General features: G+C 45.2%; 1 protein-coding gene across 1 annotated transcript in view; it reads right to left on the bottom strand.

The window, feature by feature from the left end:
• Window positions 1-440: 440 nt before the first annotated feature.
• The window catches only part of peli1b (pellino E3 ubiquitin protein ligase 1b), a 45,145-nt gene continuing 31,771 nt past the window's right edge, over window positions 441-13,814 (bottom strand). Inside the window, exons 3-7 of the mRNA XM_083922943.1 lie at window positions 9,875-10,004; window positions 8,638-8,739; window positions 7,763-7,960; window positions 6,760-6,948; window positions 441-2,471 (exon numbers count right to left, since the gene is read on the bottom strand). Of these exons, the coding sequence (XP_083779069.1) occupies window positions 1,893-2,471; window positions 6,760-6,948; window positions 7,763-7,960; window positions 8,638-8,739; window positions 9,875-10,004 (1,198 nt within the window). The 3' untranslated portion in view covers window positions 441-1,892. The remainder of the gene's footprint in view (window positions 2,472-6,759; window positions 6,949-7,762; window positions 7,961-8,637; window positions 8,740-9,874; window positions 10,005-13,814) is intronic.

Raw genomic sequence — 13,814 nt, 5'->3', positions numbered from 1 at the left:
ATAAACTATAAAAGCTACAGAACAAATAAACAAAACAGTCAATAATAGTCTAAACAATATAAATAAAAGAACAGGCAGTCCTGATGTTTGTACTCACATTGTTAAGAGCTCGTCACCTCTACAACGCTGCGCGGGGAATCGCTTCAACACACTGTTTGGAAAGCACAGATTAATATAAAGCCCTGATGAGAGTACACACACACACACACACATACACATACACATACACACACACACACACACACACACACACACACACACACACACACACACACACACACACACACACACACACACACACACACACACACACACACACACACACACACACACACACACACACACACACACACACACACACACACACACACACACACACACACACACACACACACACACACACACACACACACACACATCCATAAAGAGAAGTGTGTCGCTCGTAGCCATGCATGCGTTTGCGGGTCAAACCTGAGTCAAACAGCTACAGTTAAACGTGTGCAGACGGATGGGACTTCCTGCTACTGGTCGAGAGAGACAGAAGCACGCTGAAATTACCTCGAGTCTCAAAAATCACGGCTAGTATTTCAATAAAATTACTTAAAATGGTGCTTTAAATCAGCATTTTTCAAAATAAAACACCTCATTATGAGCCTTTTAAAGACATCTAACAATACAATACGTTTTCATTTCTTTTAAATGTCACGTTAGAAACAGGAAGTTGTCAGATGCAGCTCAATAATAAAGCATAAAAAATGAATACTAATCAGAATACTGTAGAATAATCATTCATGCTGCAACTGTGCAGGTGAGCCCCAAACGTCCCAGCAGAATAAGGAATAAGCAGCACTTTTTATACCATCTGAATTCGTATTTGTGTGCAAGTTCCTTTCCACTTGTAATGTTATAAAAAGTATTTGACCAGGTCTGCTGTGTGAGTGTGTGTGTGTGTGTGTGTGTGTGTGTGTGTGTGTGTGTGTGTGTGTGTGTGTGTGAGTGCGTGTGTGCGTGTGTGTGCGTGCTACATAGCTGCGGTATCATGGCGAACACCTGTGATCAGAAAAGATTCACTCACCCACAGGAATGTGTCAGTCGGACGTTAAAGGGAGGGAGCAGTCCACTCCGGGCTGTCTGTGAGCGCTACACAGACGCCTCGAAGACTCAGTTTCCCATAATGCTTTAGGAGGTTTCTGTTCCAAATCTATTGCTTTGAACGTGAAAAGGCGAGACGTTTTTAACTGAGGAGTTAACACACAGAGTGAGAGCACGCCAGAGGACGGGGGGGTGTATAAATACGACAAACATCTGAGGGGCGAACATGGGGGGAAAGACACAGAACGAAACCCTCAGAACACACCTAGAACTTTGTATCTGATTAATAATATACTGTATTTTCAAATTAAAATGCTAAATAGTATTGAAGTTAGGCATATCTGACAGATAAAGGATGAAGCAATGGGCCATAAATAAACATCTTTGTTTAAATTAGCTCTAAGAGATGTACACGGATGTATATTGCAACAATAAACATGAATAAAAACCGTACGTTTGCTCTACGGTTTGTTAGTAATTTAGAAAAATACTGTTGTTGAAAGTTCTTTTTCCGAGAAACAAACAAAAAGGTTTACCCAGCAGTGTTCTCTGTTTGGTTTTTGTGTCTCTGGTTTCACGTGAAAATATAGAAATCTTTGTTGTCATTCATGAAAAAGCAATACAAAGGTCACTTAAAAATGAGAAAGAGACAAAAAGTCCAGAAAAAAGTTTATAACCGCAGAGGAAAGAAAAACAAATCTGTGTAGCTCCCCGCGTTCATCGCAGGGACAGCGTCTTAACAAAAAAAAAAAAAACTCCCCGCTCTGCTTCACCCAAAGGATGCTGGGAAGTGTCCCCTGCTAATCGAGCGGCCCCTGGAAGATGAGTCTGACGAAGCCCTGCTCACCCGTCAGCTGTTGGGCACAGAAGGGGCAGGCGGCGTGGAAGGTGTGTGTGCCGTGGGGCAGCGGGATCTGACTCCAGAAGGCTGCCGTCTTATCTGAGCAAACATGGCCGCAGGGGTTAAAGGCGTGAGTGGGCGGGGCGGCGTCCACGTAAAACCCCGCCTCGCAGCCCAGCCAGAGCGGCACGTAGGGCCCTTTAGCTCGGCACATGGGACACTCCCTCTGCCGGCCCTCCCGGCCCTCCCTCTCCTCGCGGTGGTTGCCCCAGTTGTGGTAGCCGTGCACGTGGCCACACTGGAGGTACACCCAGGGCTGCTTCTCATCCGGCGTGTCCTTGCGACGCATGGAGGGGAAGGCCAGCGTGTTGAAGCCCACGGGACACTGCGGGCGGGCCGCGTTGATCTCTTGCCTCAGCGCCTCCAGGTGTTTGAGGGTGGGAGTGCGCGACAGGCCTTCGGCAGTGCGCCACAGCAGGGTGGCGCCGCAAAGGTCGATGAGGGAGCCGTCGACCAGCTCCTGACTCTCAGTCTCCACCTGGAACAGAGACGTTATAGAGATGAGCTTCTACAGACGACACACAACAAAGCAGGTCAAACTCTCTGATCTATAAATACCAAAGAAGACTAAACGCTACGATCGGGGCCGTAACCATGGCGTTAGAAATACTGAGGTCAAACAGCACATCCACCTCAGATAGCAAGTAGTTCAACACATAAACAATATAAACATTCACTTCCCTTATGATTGCTGCCCAAACCAAACCTATTATTGACAGCTCAACTGGACAAACGCATGAAACAATTAACAATTCCCACTTTTATATAATAAATCGTGTTATGGTTGGGAACTGCTGGTTTAAAGGGTGGATGGACGGACCCATGACTGCTGACTGAGCTTTGTTGTATTCATCTGAGCCCACTAGGTGGCAGTGTAACACAGGCTTCTCTCCCTCACACAGCTGTTTGATTCAGGGAGGAGGCAGGGGGGCTGACAGCTGGAGGCAAGATGACATGAGGAAATTGACAGAACAACGCCGTTGGGCGGTGGGACGGGACAGAAAGCTGCTGGAAAATTAGTTTTGGTGAAGCGCAGATCAGACGCAGAACTGGGGAAAGAAATCCCTGTTTAGATATCCAGAGAGGGACAAAAATGAGAGGATGACGAGAGAAAGACTGAGCAGAGAAGGAGGGGAAGAGACGTTTAAAAAGAAAAAGAGGAGGGGAGGAGCAGCTCCCGGGGTTTTGGGTGAGATCACTCACTAACGCTGATGTCGAGGTCACCGCGTTGCTCGGGGCAGAGACGTTTGTGTGCCACAGGTTGATGCGCCCCTCCTGTTGACAGTTTTTCAACCTTCGCATGTGCTCTTTAAGTCACACACTGACGCAGTAGAACACATTCACATCCACCCAGTAAAACCACATTTTTTTCTACTGTTGTCCAACGAGTCGCTCGACTTGAACGGGTAAAGAGTTCAGTGTCTCGCTCAAGAGAAACAGTTGTTGTTTCTGCCCCCCCGGCTCAGATTTTCACAGCTGTTTTGTGGATTTCGTTGAAATTTCCTGATCGCATGACTGCTCCTCTAATCAATAACCTGCCGCCACGTCAACAACAAGATGACAGCAAGAAAAACAGTCCCGTGTGATCAATAAATAACACCTCCATATATAAGAAACACCGCACTAAAGTTTAATGAAGTGAGCGCGAGCGGATCCTTTCAATAACACGTCCACACACACTCTCACCCTCGACACACAGTTATAATTTAATTACACAGAAGCGAATCATTTATCAGCACACGCTTTATTAAACGCCGCAGGAGCTCAGACACTGTACTCATTTATTATACTTCAAAAACAGCCCCCACAGCAGGCTCACTGAAAACCACTGTGTGTGTGTGTGTGTGTGTGTGTGTGTGTGTGTGTGTGTGTGTGTGTGTGTGTGTGTGTGTGTGTGTGTGTGTGTGTGTGTGTGTGTGTGTGTGTGTGTGTGTGTGTGTGTGTGTGTGTGTGTGTGTGTGTGTGTGTGTGTACTGTAAGATATTCCTAATTAAACTGGCTTCAACCTTGTGTCCAACTGCAGAAGGGCAGGCAGCCGCCCTGTTGGAAAGGCTGAGTGAGTCTGTCCACAAACTGAAAACAAACCTGCTGCACACGATTCATTTTTACCTCACAGTCACTAAAATCAGTCGCTACAAAATTACCACCTGGTGTTTACGCCTTTAGAAAGGAGTAAAAACATCATTTTTGAAGCCTAAATCCTTTTTCTCTCAGTCGTTGTCATGTTTTTCTAATGTTTTGTTAAAGAATGTAAAAACAGGCGAGATTACAAACACCCTTAATTCACTCAACAGCACAACTCAGGAACCTATTAACGCACACACACATGTACACACACGAGTGAGCGCAGATAGCTTTTGGGCAAACTTGCTGAGACGACTTTTTTTCCCTCCATTCAATCAGAAAGTCCTTCAGCTATTCACCTTCACTAGCGCAAGGCAGTTATCCCAGTCAGAGAGCTGTGTGCAATGCACTACACTACACAGCAGACAGGGGTTTGTCTCAAAATATATTATTATAAGACCAACTGAAATCACATTTAATCATCGGCGTTTCAACGTCAATGTTGGTGTATTGGATTGTTAACAAACCGAATCACAGTGATGTCGCGCTAACAACAATGGGTACGTGAAAATTGCCATTTTGTTCATTTGTGTCGTCATTTTCAGCCGTAACTGTAACATTTATAGATTTAAGTTATACAGATAAACCAAATCTAGCTTTACTGTCATCTACTAGCTAACTAGTAGTCTTGGGAGGTAAATTAGGTGTCCAACGTTAGCAAAAGTTTTCTTATTAAGGTTCAGGTTAAGGTTATTTGATTGATACCCAAGGGTAAACTAGTTTCACAGTCGGGAATCGAAACATCCATCACAATATGAACAATAAAAACAAGTCACAAAACAGGTTTTCTATCTGGATGTTTTTGTAAACAAACATTGTGATTGGTTTTTATTATTAAAAAGAACAAATATAGGTGTTTGGAGAAATGCTGCTTTTCCTCTTAGCCGCCTGGAGGGATCTGCGCTTGATTGACAGAAGCTCTGGCGGGGAATGAGAGACGAATAAAACAAACCTGCGCTGTAGCTTACGATCCACAGGCAGAGGCAGGCACAGTGTGTTGTTAGTGGTATTGAAAAATAAGGACCACCAGCATCTAAACAAACCAAAGTGGTATGTTAACATGCTGTGGCTAATTAGCCTGCACGCTGACATTAGCAATGAGCTTTTCCCCGGTGAATGTTTGTTTGGTGGCCAAGATTAAGGAAAAGACACGTGTTCATGTTTGAATGTTAGATAAGAAGAAGCTAATGGTGGCTGCTGTTCAGAGTCTGTGGCTGCTGAGATCGTCTGCCTCTGATAGAAGACGGACATTTGATTGACAGAGCAGATATGTGTGCTGAAGCAGCTTCATTTCTGCATAACAGCATCTGCAATAAACTAACATAATCCCTTAAAATGTATTTAAAATGTAGCCCTGAAACAGAACAACCTCACACACGACTCTCCACTCCTCTGACGATTAAACCTCATCATGTTCTGTCACCGTACATAATGGAAAAATAGGTGCTCTCCCACAGCCGACTATCTAAATTGTCAATCCAGTGTGAAATAGTGAGTGGGTTATATAGTGGTGGATAATGCACACGCAGTTAACTCTCTGGATGGTAAAGGGCAGGTGGAGATAAGAGAGCTGTTCATTTGTGCTGCGCTGGAGACGCTTGGAAACAGGTGGGACGCCAGATAAAGAGACGGATTAACGTTGGAACTGCTGACTGTGTTCGTGGTCGATGGTGTGTACGTTGTGGGTGGCGAGATGGAGAGAAAAAAAACCCTAATCAAACACACCACCAGCAACCTCAGTGCAGTCAGACAAATGCCACAGGTGGCCCCGCTGAAGAGGCAGCGTGAGCGTCGTGATTGGCTGAGAGGCGCCCGACGTCAGCTGGAGGATCCCCTTACACGGTCCTGTTACACACAGCTTTGACAGCCCAACCTGTTGCCAAGGGGACGGCATCCTGATAACCTCCCAGTGGTGTTAAGCTTTGACTGACCTCCTGCTGCCTCGGGGACAGAGCCGGTACGAGAGTGTGAGAGAGTTTAAACGAGGGAATGAATGGAAGAAAGACAGACAGACAGACAGACAGAGAGAAATTAAAAAAGACAGACCGTCTGTCTTTTTTAATTTCTGCCAGTAAGAAAGACAGAGACAGACACACAGAAAGAAAAAATACAGACAGACAGAAAGAAATTAAGAAAGACAGACTGCCTTTCTTCATGTCTGACAGAAAGAAAGAAAGACAGAAAGAAAGACAGTCAGGCAGAAAGACAGACATGAAGAAAGAAAGAAAGACAGTCAGGTAGAAAGACAGACAGGAAGAAATACAGACAGAGAGAAAGAAATTAAGAAAGACAGACTGTCTTTCTTAATTTCTGACAGAAAGAATAAAAGAAAGTCAGACAAAAAGGTTTTTTGCAGACTGTTTTGTTCAGTTTAAAGCAGCTTTCATCAATATTTTCATAATAATGTGACACCGTGGGGCGGGGTCGCTCACTGTGATGTCACCTGAACCTGCAGCTTCCCTGGACTTCACACTCCGTCCGGCTGGTGATATTACACACGCAGTGCAGCATCTAGCAGCTAAAGACACCGGTATTATTAACATCTAAATTCACTATGATCAACCAGAGCGTGGAAGCTCGTCTGAGCACCGTGTTCGGGGAATGTGGCGCGACACGTTTTGCATCTTGCACGTTTTTCTCACCATCTTTCCCCGCTGTTGCGCCGAGCGGGTCTCCCGCAGGGTGAAGACGTTGCCGCAGACGGATATCTCCCTCCAGACACCTGGTTTGGAGTCCTGTATGAAGCCGCTTCGCGGGTGCATCACCAGCACGCCGTTGGTGGTCAGACCGTCCATTTGACCATCAGACGTCTTCCACTTAGCAGCCTTCTCCTGGGGAAAACGAAAGACATGGGAGGGTGTGATCAGGATGGGAACAATTCAAATGTTCATTATGCCGTCCCAGCACTCAGCACCACACAACTGAACTCAACAGGGGTGAACGGGGGAATTGTTGGGTCTATCTCATCTCATCTCATCTTCATCCGCTTATCTGGGGTCGGGTCGCGGGGGCAGCAGCTCTAGCAGGGGACCCCAAACTTCCCTTTCCCGGGCCACATTAACCAGCTCTAACTGGGGGATCCCGAGGCGTTCACAGGCCAGTGTGGAGATATAATCTCTCCACCTAGTCCTGGGTCTTCCTCGAGGCCTCCTCCCAGCTGGACGTGCCTGGAACACCTCCCTAGCACCTCCGCCCAGGGTTCATCCTTACTAGATGCCCAAACCACCTAAGTCATAGAGTGTGGTCTTTACCTAGTCTGTAAAGTCTCCTGAGATAACTTTTGTTACGATTTGGCACTGTAAATAAAATTGAATTGAATTGAATTGAATTGAATTGAAGAGGGGGCAAAGTCCTACATAGGAGGGAGAGGGAGTCGTGGGAAGTTCATTCTTGACGTGTCTGGCACATGCTGGATCTTGAAGAAAAAAAAAAAACCAGAAAGCAAAGTTGATCGGAAAATGAAAACAGGTTAAAGGTTTCCTCTTTTTTATATTACCACAAGCTCAATGACTCTCTGATTTTCCCCTGTTTTTCCGTCACATTTCACTGTGGTTTCTTTGGCGCTTCCTCCCTTCATCTTTCTGCCTTTAACTCTCTCACACTCGCACCGCACGTGTCCGAGGCACCAGACGAAAAACAGCTCACCCCGAGGAAGATGTTCTTGGAGGAGTCGAAGCCTGCGGCGTAGATGCGTGCGGTGTAAGGCGGCGTGCGCTGGCACATGATGCGGCAGGCGAAGCGGGAGATGGTGCTTTGGACCGACTGGGTGTCTGCGTTACTCTGGCTGCCCGCCACCGTGTCCGTCACTACGAAGTCTATGGGACTCTCCGTCGATCGACCGATCTGGTGAAAAGAGAGATGGAGATGTGTTCAGATGAGATGGCAAGAAAACGAAGCATTCAGCTATGAGATAATACAATAATCTTTATAATGCTTTAAACGAAATGCTTAAGAATTAAAAACGGACATTCCCATCTAACCAAAAAACACCCTCTTAATTTTGGGACCACAATTTGGGGGATGTTAACAGGAAGTACAGTGTTGCCATGGAGTCAATGGTTCATATTGATTACATTTTGACAAATTGACACCATTAAAACTTTGCCGAATTACCAATTGGGAGTTCCTGTTGGATATGTACCCCTGAATGTACTGACAACTATCACTGGATCACTTTGATACTGAGAAAAAACTTAACAACATGATGTTATAAAATCTTTTTCCTATGATTTCTACGTGGATTTTTGTTTATTTGCGATGGACGTTTGAGGGAAGGCAGTGTAGGTCAGGCTGAATCTAAAAAATATGAGTATCACGTCTGTGTGTTCGGATTTGACATAGTTATGACTCAGAGGGGTACACATTTTGACGTCAATGCATCCCTGCAACATTATTCCACTTCAGAAATCCAAGACGGGATTAAATTGTCGAGATTTCTAAGTCGAGTAAATCCTGTCAGAGGAAGTGAAGTAGGGGGGGAAAAAGGGTTGTAACTGGTTGTAAAAGCTGCGGCTTGTTACCTGGAACATGTCTGTATTGCTGTCATGGGTGTACTCCACCACCACCGTCTGGGCTCGAGACAGAGTGTAAGAGATGCTGTGCTGGTCTTTGTTGCTTATGGCCTGACGGGACAGAAGGGAGAACAGGACGGATGAATACAGAGAAGGTAAAGAGGTCAAAGCAAAGCACTCTAATCAAGCCCTTCAACCTGAGCATGCAAAAAAAAGAAAACGCCTGCACACTAATCCTCGCAGAGAACAATAGATACAAATAGGAAGGGTGGAGCGGGTGAAGAGTTCAGTTATGTGGTCATAAGCTGGACTTAACGCAGTCTCAACATCTTTTCAGTAAGCTAGGACCACCCAAACGACAAATGAGGACAATCACTCTTAAAAATCACTGCCGTTAAAAACCCAGGACTGCGTGTGAGAAAGAGAGTGCAAAAGTGTGCCCGGCCCCATTGTTCATTTAACAGATTTCTGGGCGGCTGTATAAATTGACGATGGAAACACACGGACATGTGTTTCCCAGGTTTTTTTGCGGGAAAACGGTCAGTTACCTTCCACTGGACCGCTCACATTTGTTTCCCTTATAAACCTTTAGCGTGTTCCAGTTAAACGCTGTGTAATAACCATTGTTCTGACACCTTTTAAACTCCGACAGAGCCGTGTACCTGCTCGTTTTCACTTCACGTCTCTGCTAAGTCAGGGAAACTTTGCAGAGCTCTTTTCCTGTCTTGTTGACAGGGTGTGTGTGCGTGCGTGTGCATGTAATACTTTAATGTCACAGAACAAAAAGAGAATTTAAATAAAGCCTTTGGCGGAGCAGCAGGTCAATTCAATGAACTGGGTGTGTTTTATTTGCTGATGACAGACAAACCCTTTTTTTTTTAAGAGCAAGATTAGATATGCAAATGTATATATAAATATATATATATATTTATATATATTATTTATCACTGTATATGTTTGTAAAATGTTTTGTGAACACTATAGCCATAAAACTCCCCCATGAAACTTAAATCATCACGTACACTTCAAGGAGAAAAGGACTGAAACTGCTGATGTGTCGGGTTTCTAAAGACTGCGGTTTTGTTGTCCCTGGGATGACTACTGTATTGTGTGTGTGTGTGTGTGTGTGTGTGTGTGTGTGTGTGTGTGTGTGTGTGTGTGTGTGTGTGTGTGTGTGTGTGTGTGTGTGTGTGTGTGTGTGTGTGTGTGTGTGTGTGTGTGTGTCTGTGTGTGTGTGTGTGTTTACCTTGGCTGCCTGTGGAGAGCAGGCGATGTGAACTGTGCTGGGTTTCACCCCGTTTGCCTTCGGTCGCTTACAAAGTGCAAAGCGGCTCTTACGTCGGCCTCGGTCCCCGTTGGGCAGAGAGCCATTGTACCTGCACACAAACACAAACATAAACATAAACATAAACACACACATACATACATACACAAAACAATAGGGCATTATTGTCTGAGCAGCCGTATAATACACTGGGAAAACAGTCATTGTAGAAAATGCTTTGAGGCATTCTGGTGCACTCCCTCCATGCCCCTAAGATGTTCACAGACACACACATACACAATTTATAGCCTATACTTTTCATACATACTTTTTTTTCTTACAAAGGAACATCATGTCCTCATAAACAACAAAGCCCTCCAAACATAACCCCAGAAAGGCTGAGAAAATAAACACACAAAGAGCCTCATTTAGCCTGATGCATGGCTGAGGAAAGGAGAATAAACAGAGGCGTTCCCTGCAACAGAATGGAGTCTCTGTGACTCCCGACAGCACCGTGACTGTGCTGTTTTGTCTCCGTGTGCGTGTGTGTGTGTGTGTGTGTGTGTCTCACTGAATATCCTAAAGTAAGAAAACATACAGAAAACATTCATCAGCTCCGGCTACCTTTCAGTGTACATCATCAGTGTGTGTTCCTGCCCTCGTCTGTAGCTGATGCAGTGTAGTAGACAAGGGGTTCATCCCTAAAAAAAGTAGCTTTCATTAAAACCTTTTCAGCGATGATCTAGCCGCCATGACAGGCGCTAACGTGTTCCTCTCTTAGTGTGTCTATGGCTTTAACTTATCGATGCAATAACCTCTTACATGCTTAGAAGTTATGACACATTTCACTTCAGTAATATAAGTATACAATGATTTTCCACTAAGCTTTCGTCTCTCTCTGTCTATTAAAAAAAAACCTGGCACCTGCTTTACTAACATGTTTGTTGTGCTGGATCGTTTGTGAGTCTCTGCACCGATGTCACGTCTTTAAGCCTGGAATAAAAATCCACTTTAAAGTAGTTTCACTCGGATAAAGTGACACGAAAATCAGTTCTTCTTCGCGGCTCTAAAACAACCGCTTACACAGCAAGTTTCTACAGAATAACAGCCGGTTCAAAATGCTCTGTACATAAATACATTTTCTATTTCAACCCTCAAAGCAATTTCAGTCAGAAGCAACTGGACTTGGTTATTTGTCTAGGAAGACGTTTCACTGCTCATCCAAGAGGCTTCATCAGTTCATGTATGCATCTGACCAGGCTGGGTCTGGACCAGGACCAGGACCAGGACCAGGACCAGGCTGGGACTGGACCAGGACCAGGACTAGGCTGGGACTGGTTCAACTAACTAGTGTGAGATCCAGGTATTTAACCTCTCACAAGGCCGATGATGTCACTTGCGTGATCACACTGTCCTCCCGGACCGAGACCCGGACTTTAGGGTACTTGTCCCCCCTCCCTCTCCCCCCCGCGCCCCAGCCCCGTTTGTACTCACACTACCTGGGCCTCGGCCAATGCTTCTTGCTGTCCATACGCCATCACGCCGTAACACGTCACACGCATTGATCGCGTGTGTGTGGCTTTGTTTACAAATCTTTCCACAGACCTCGGAGTTTTTGTGCGTCTTGTCGACTGTTTTTGAATATTTTCATCCGACCAAATCTGCAGTAAACACTCCACCTCCGCATCACACCAACGTGAACCTTTCACCACCATTGTTGTTGTTGTTAAATGTCCGCGCATGGTCCGTCCTTCTATTTACATGTCCGAACAGGCGGACATAACGCTACTGCCGTAGGGCTCGTGCGCGTGCACGTGCGCACGCTCGTGCTCGTACATGTGCAAACGGCTCCGCTAAAGCCCACCTATTTCAAGCGGGCCGTGGAGGGCCAGCTGGCCCCAGTTGTGCGCGGAGCGGGTGCGCTCACACTACTTATAAAGGTACTAGACTTTAGCTGAAAAACCGGTTTTGGCCGCGGCCAAAAGCACAGCGTGATCACGCTGTGCTTTTGGACATGTTCGGACATGTAAATAGGAGGACGGACCATGCGCGGACATTTAACAACAACAACAATGGTGGTTAAAGGTTCACGTTGGTGTGATGCGGAGGTGGAGTGTTTACTGCAGATTTGGTCGGATGAAAATATTCAAAAACAGTCGACAAGACGCACAAAAACTCCGAGGTCTGTGGAAAGATTTGTAAACAAAGCCACACACACGCGATCAATGCGTGTGACGTGTTACGGCGTGATGTCGTATGGACAGCAAGAAGCATTGGCCGAGGCCCAGGTAGTGTGAGTACAAACGGGGCTGGGACGCGGGGGGAGAGGGAGGGGGGACAAGTACCCTAAAGTCCGGGTCTCGGTCCGGGAGGACAGTGTGATCACGCCCTTAGTTGAACCAGTCCCAGTCTGGTCCTTGTCCTGGTCCTGGTCCAGTCCCAGCCTGGTCAGATGTGTACATGAACTGACGAAGCCTCTTGGATGAGAGGTGAAACGTCTTCCTAGACAAATAACCAAGTCCAGTTGCTTTTGACTGAAATTGCTTTGAGGGTAACGACGACCTGGACACATGAGAACATTCACAGGCTTTCTATTTCAACATTAACGTGATCCTGAACATGACTCTGATAGTCTAGTAGTTCATTCTCAGCTAAAGGAAAAGCTAAAGAAAGTTTAAATACATTTCCAGAATAAAATAAGATTTTCCAGAACAGGTTTCCCAGGAAGCATTAGAACCTAACTGATGCATGAAAGCAAAATTAGTGGATAGAAATACGCAATGAAATAAAAATGCTGGAGTGAGAAATAAAGCAGCCAATGATTTAAACACTGGAGTTGTACTTTGGGTTTCCAGGTATACATGTAAACACGTTGGTTGCTGTCAAACAGCGAGCACGCCCAGGTTACACGAGGTTTGACTCTTTATTGGGCACATGTGTTTGAGATAAGTGTGAAGTGATATTTGTAACAGAACCACGGTTTTATAAACATTACCACATGCATAAACACCGCTCAATACTTTAATACTGTTATGACATCTAGAAGCAGCAGAAGTTATGGACTCCTCTGGCTTCACTGATGTACTGTAACTATATCAGCTGCAGTTAATGTAATCTGATAACTCAGGAAAATCACAAAGATTACCGTATTTTCCGCACTATAACCGCACCTAAAAACCTTCAGATTTCTCAAAAGCCGGCAGTGCGCCTTATAATCCGGTGCTCCTTATATATGGACCAATATTGAGCTACAACAGGTCTCGCAACTACGGTAAGCAGCCGCCGACTCTATTTTCCCACATAGAAGAAGTAACGCGCGGTGCATGAGGGGAGATGTTAACATTCGATAATCTGTTCAATAGATAAATATTAGAGCCTAATAACAATGTAAACGCTTTATCTGGTTGTTACTTCCTGGTGGGAATAATTGCGTATATTCTTTGTGTGTGTATTTTTACATTGGTGAAGTTGCTTCTGGGAGAGACAGAAACAAACATGGGGCTAGCAAAACAAAACTGGTCTGTGGCTGATGAAACTTTTCTGCTGGAGAAAGATTGAACCACTTCTTCTTTACTCTGTGTACTGAATTCTTATAATTTTCTCAGCAAGTGGCACTGTTTTGCACGAGTCAACAAAGTTTTATTCTGACTAAATGCTTTGGGGCATGTAAACACACAGCTGATCGGATCACTGTGTAAACAGCTGAGTTGTAATCTCTTATCAGAATGATTTTAATCAGGTTGAAGAAATATTGTTCATTAAACAACGACTGCAGACACACAAACAATGTCAGAAAAGGTTCTGAATAAGGAAAAACAAGAGAAGCACACATATGACCTCAGCACAGCTGAAAGGTGTCTTTGACCAATCAGACTCTTGAAATACAACCACCCGTTGTCCTGAGGCCAGTGCAGACGACATA

This window comes from Echiichthys vipera (assembly GCF_963691815.1).
Source record: "Echiichthys vipera genome assembly, chromosome: 11".
Lineage (NCBI taxonomy): Eukaryota > Metazoa > Chordata > Actinopteri > Perciformes > Trachinidae > Echiichthys > Echiichthys vipera.
Note: the sequence above shows the minus strand (reverse complement) of the source record. Positions and strands in the feature narration are given on the sequence as shown.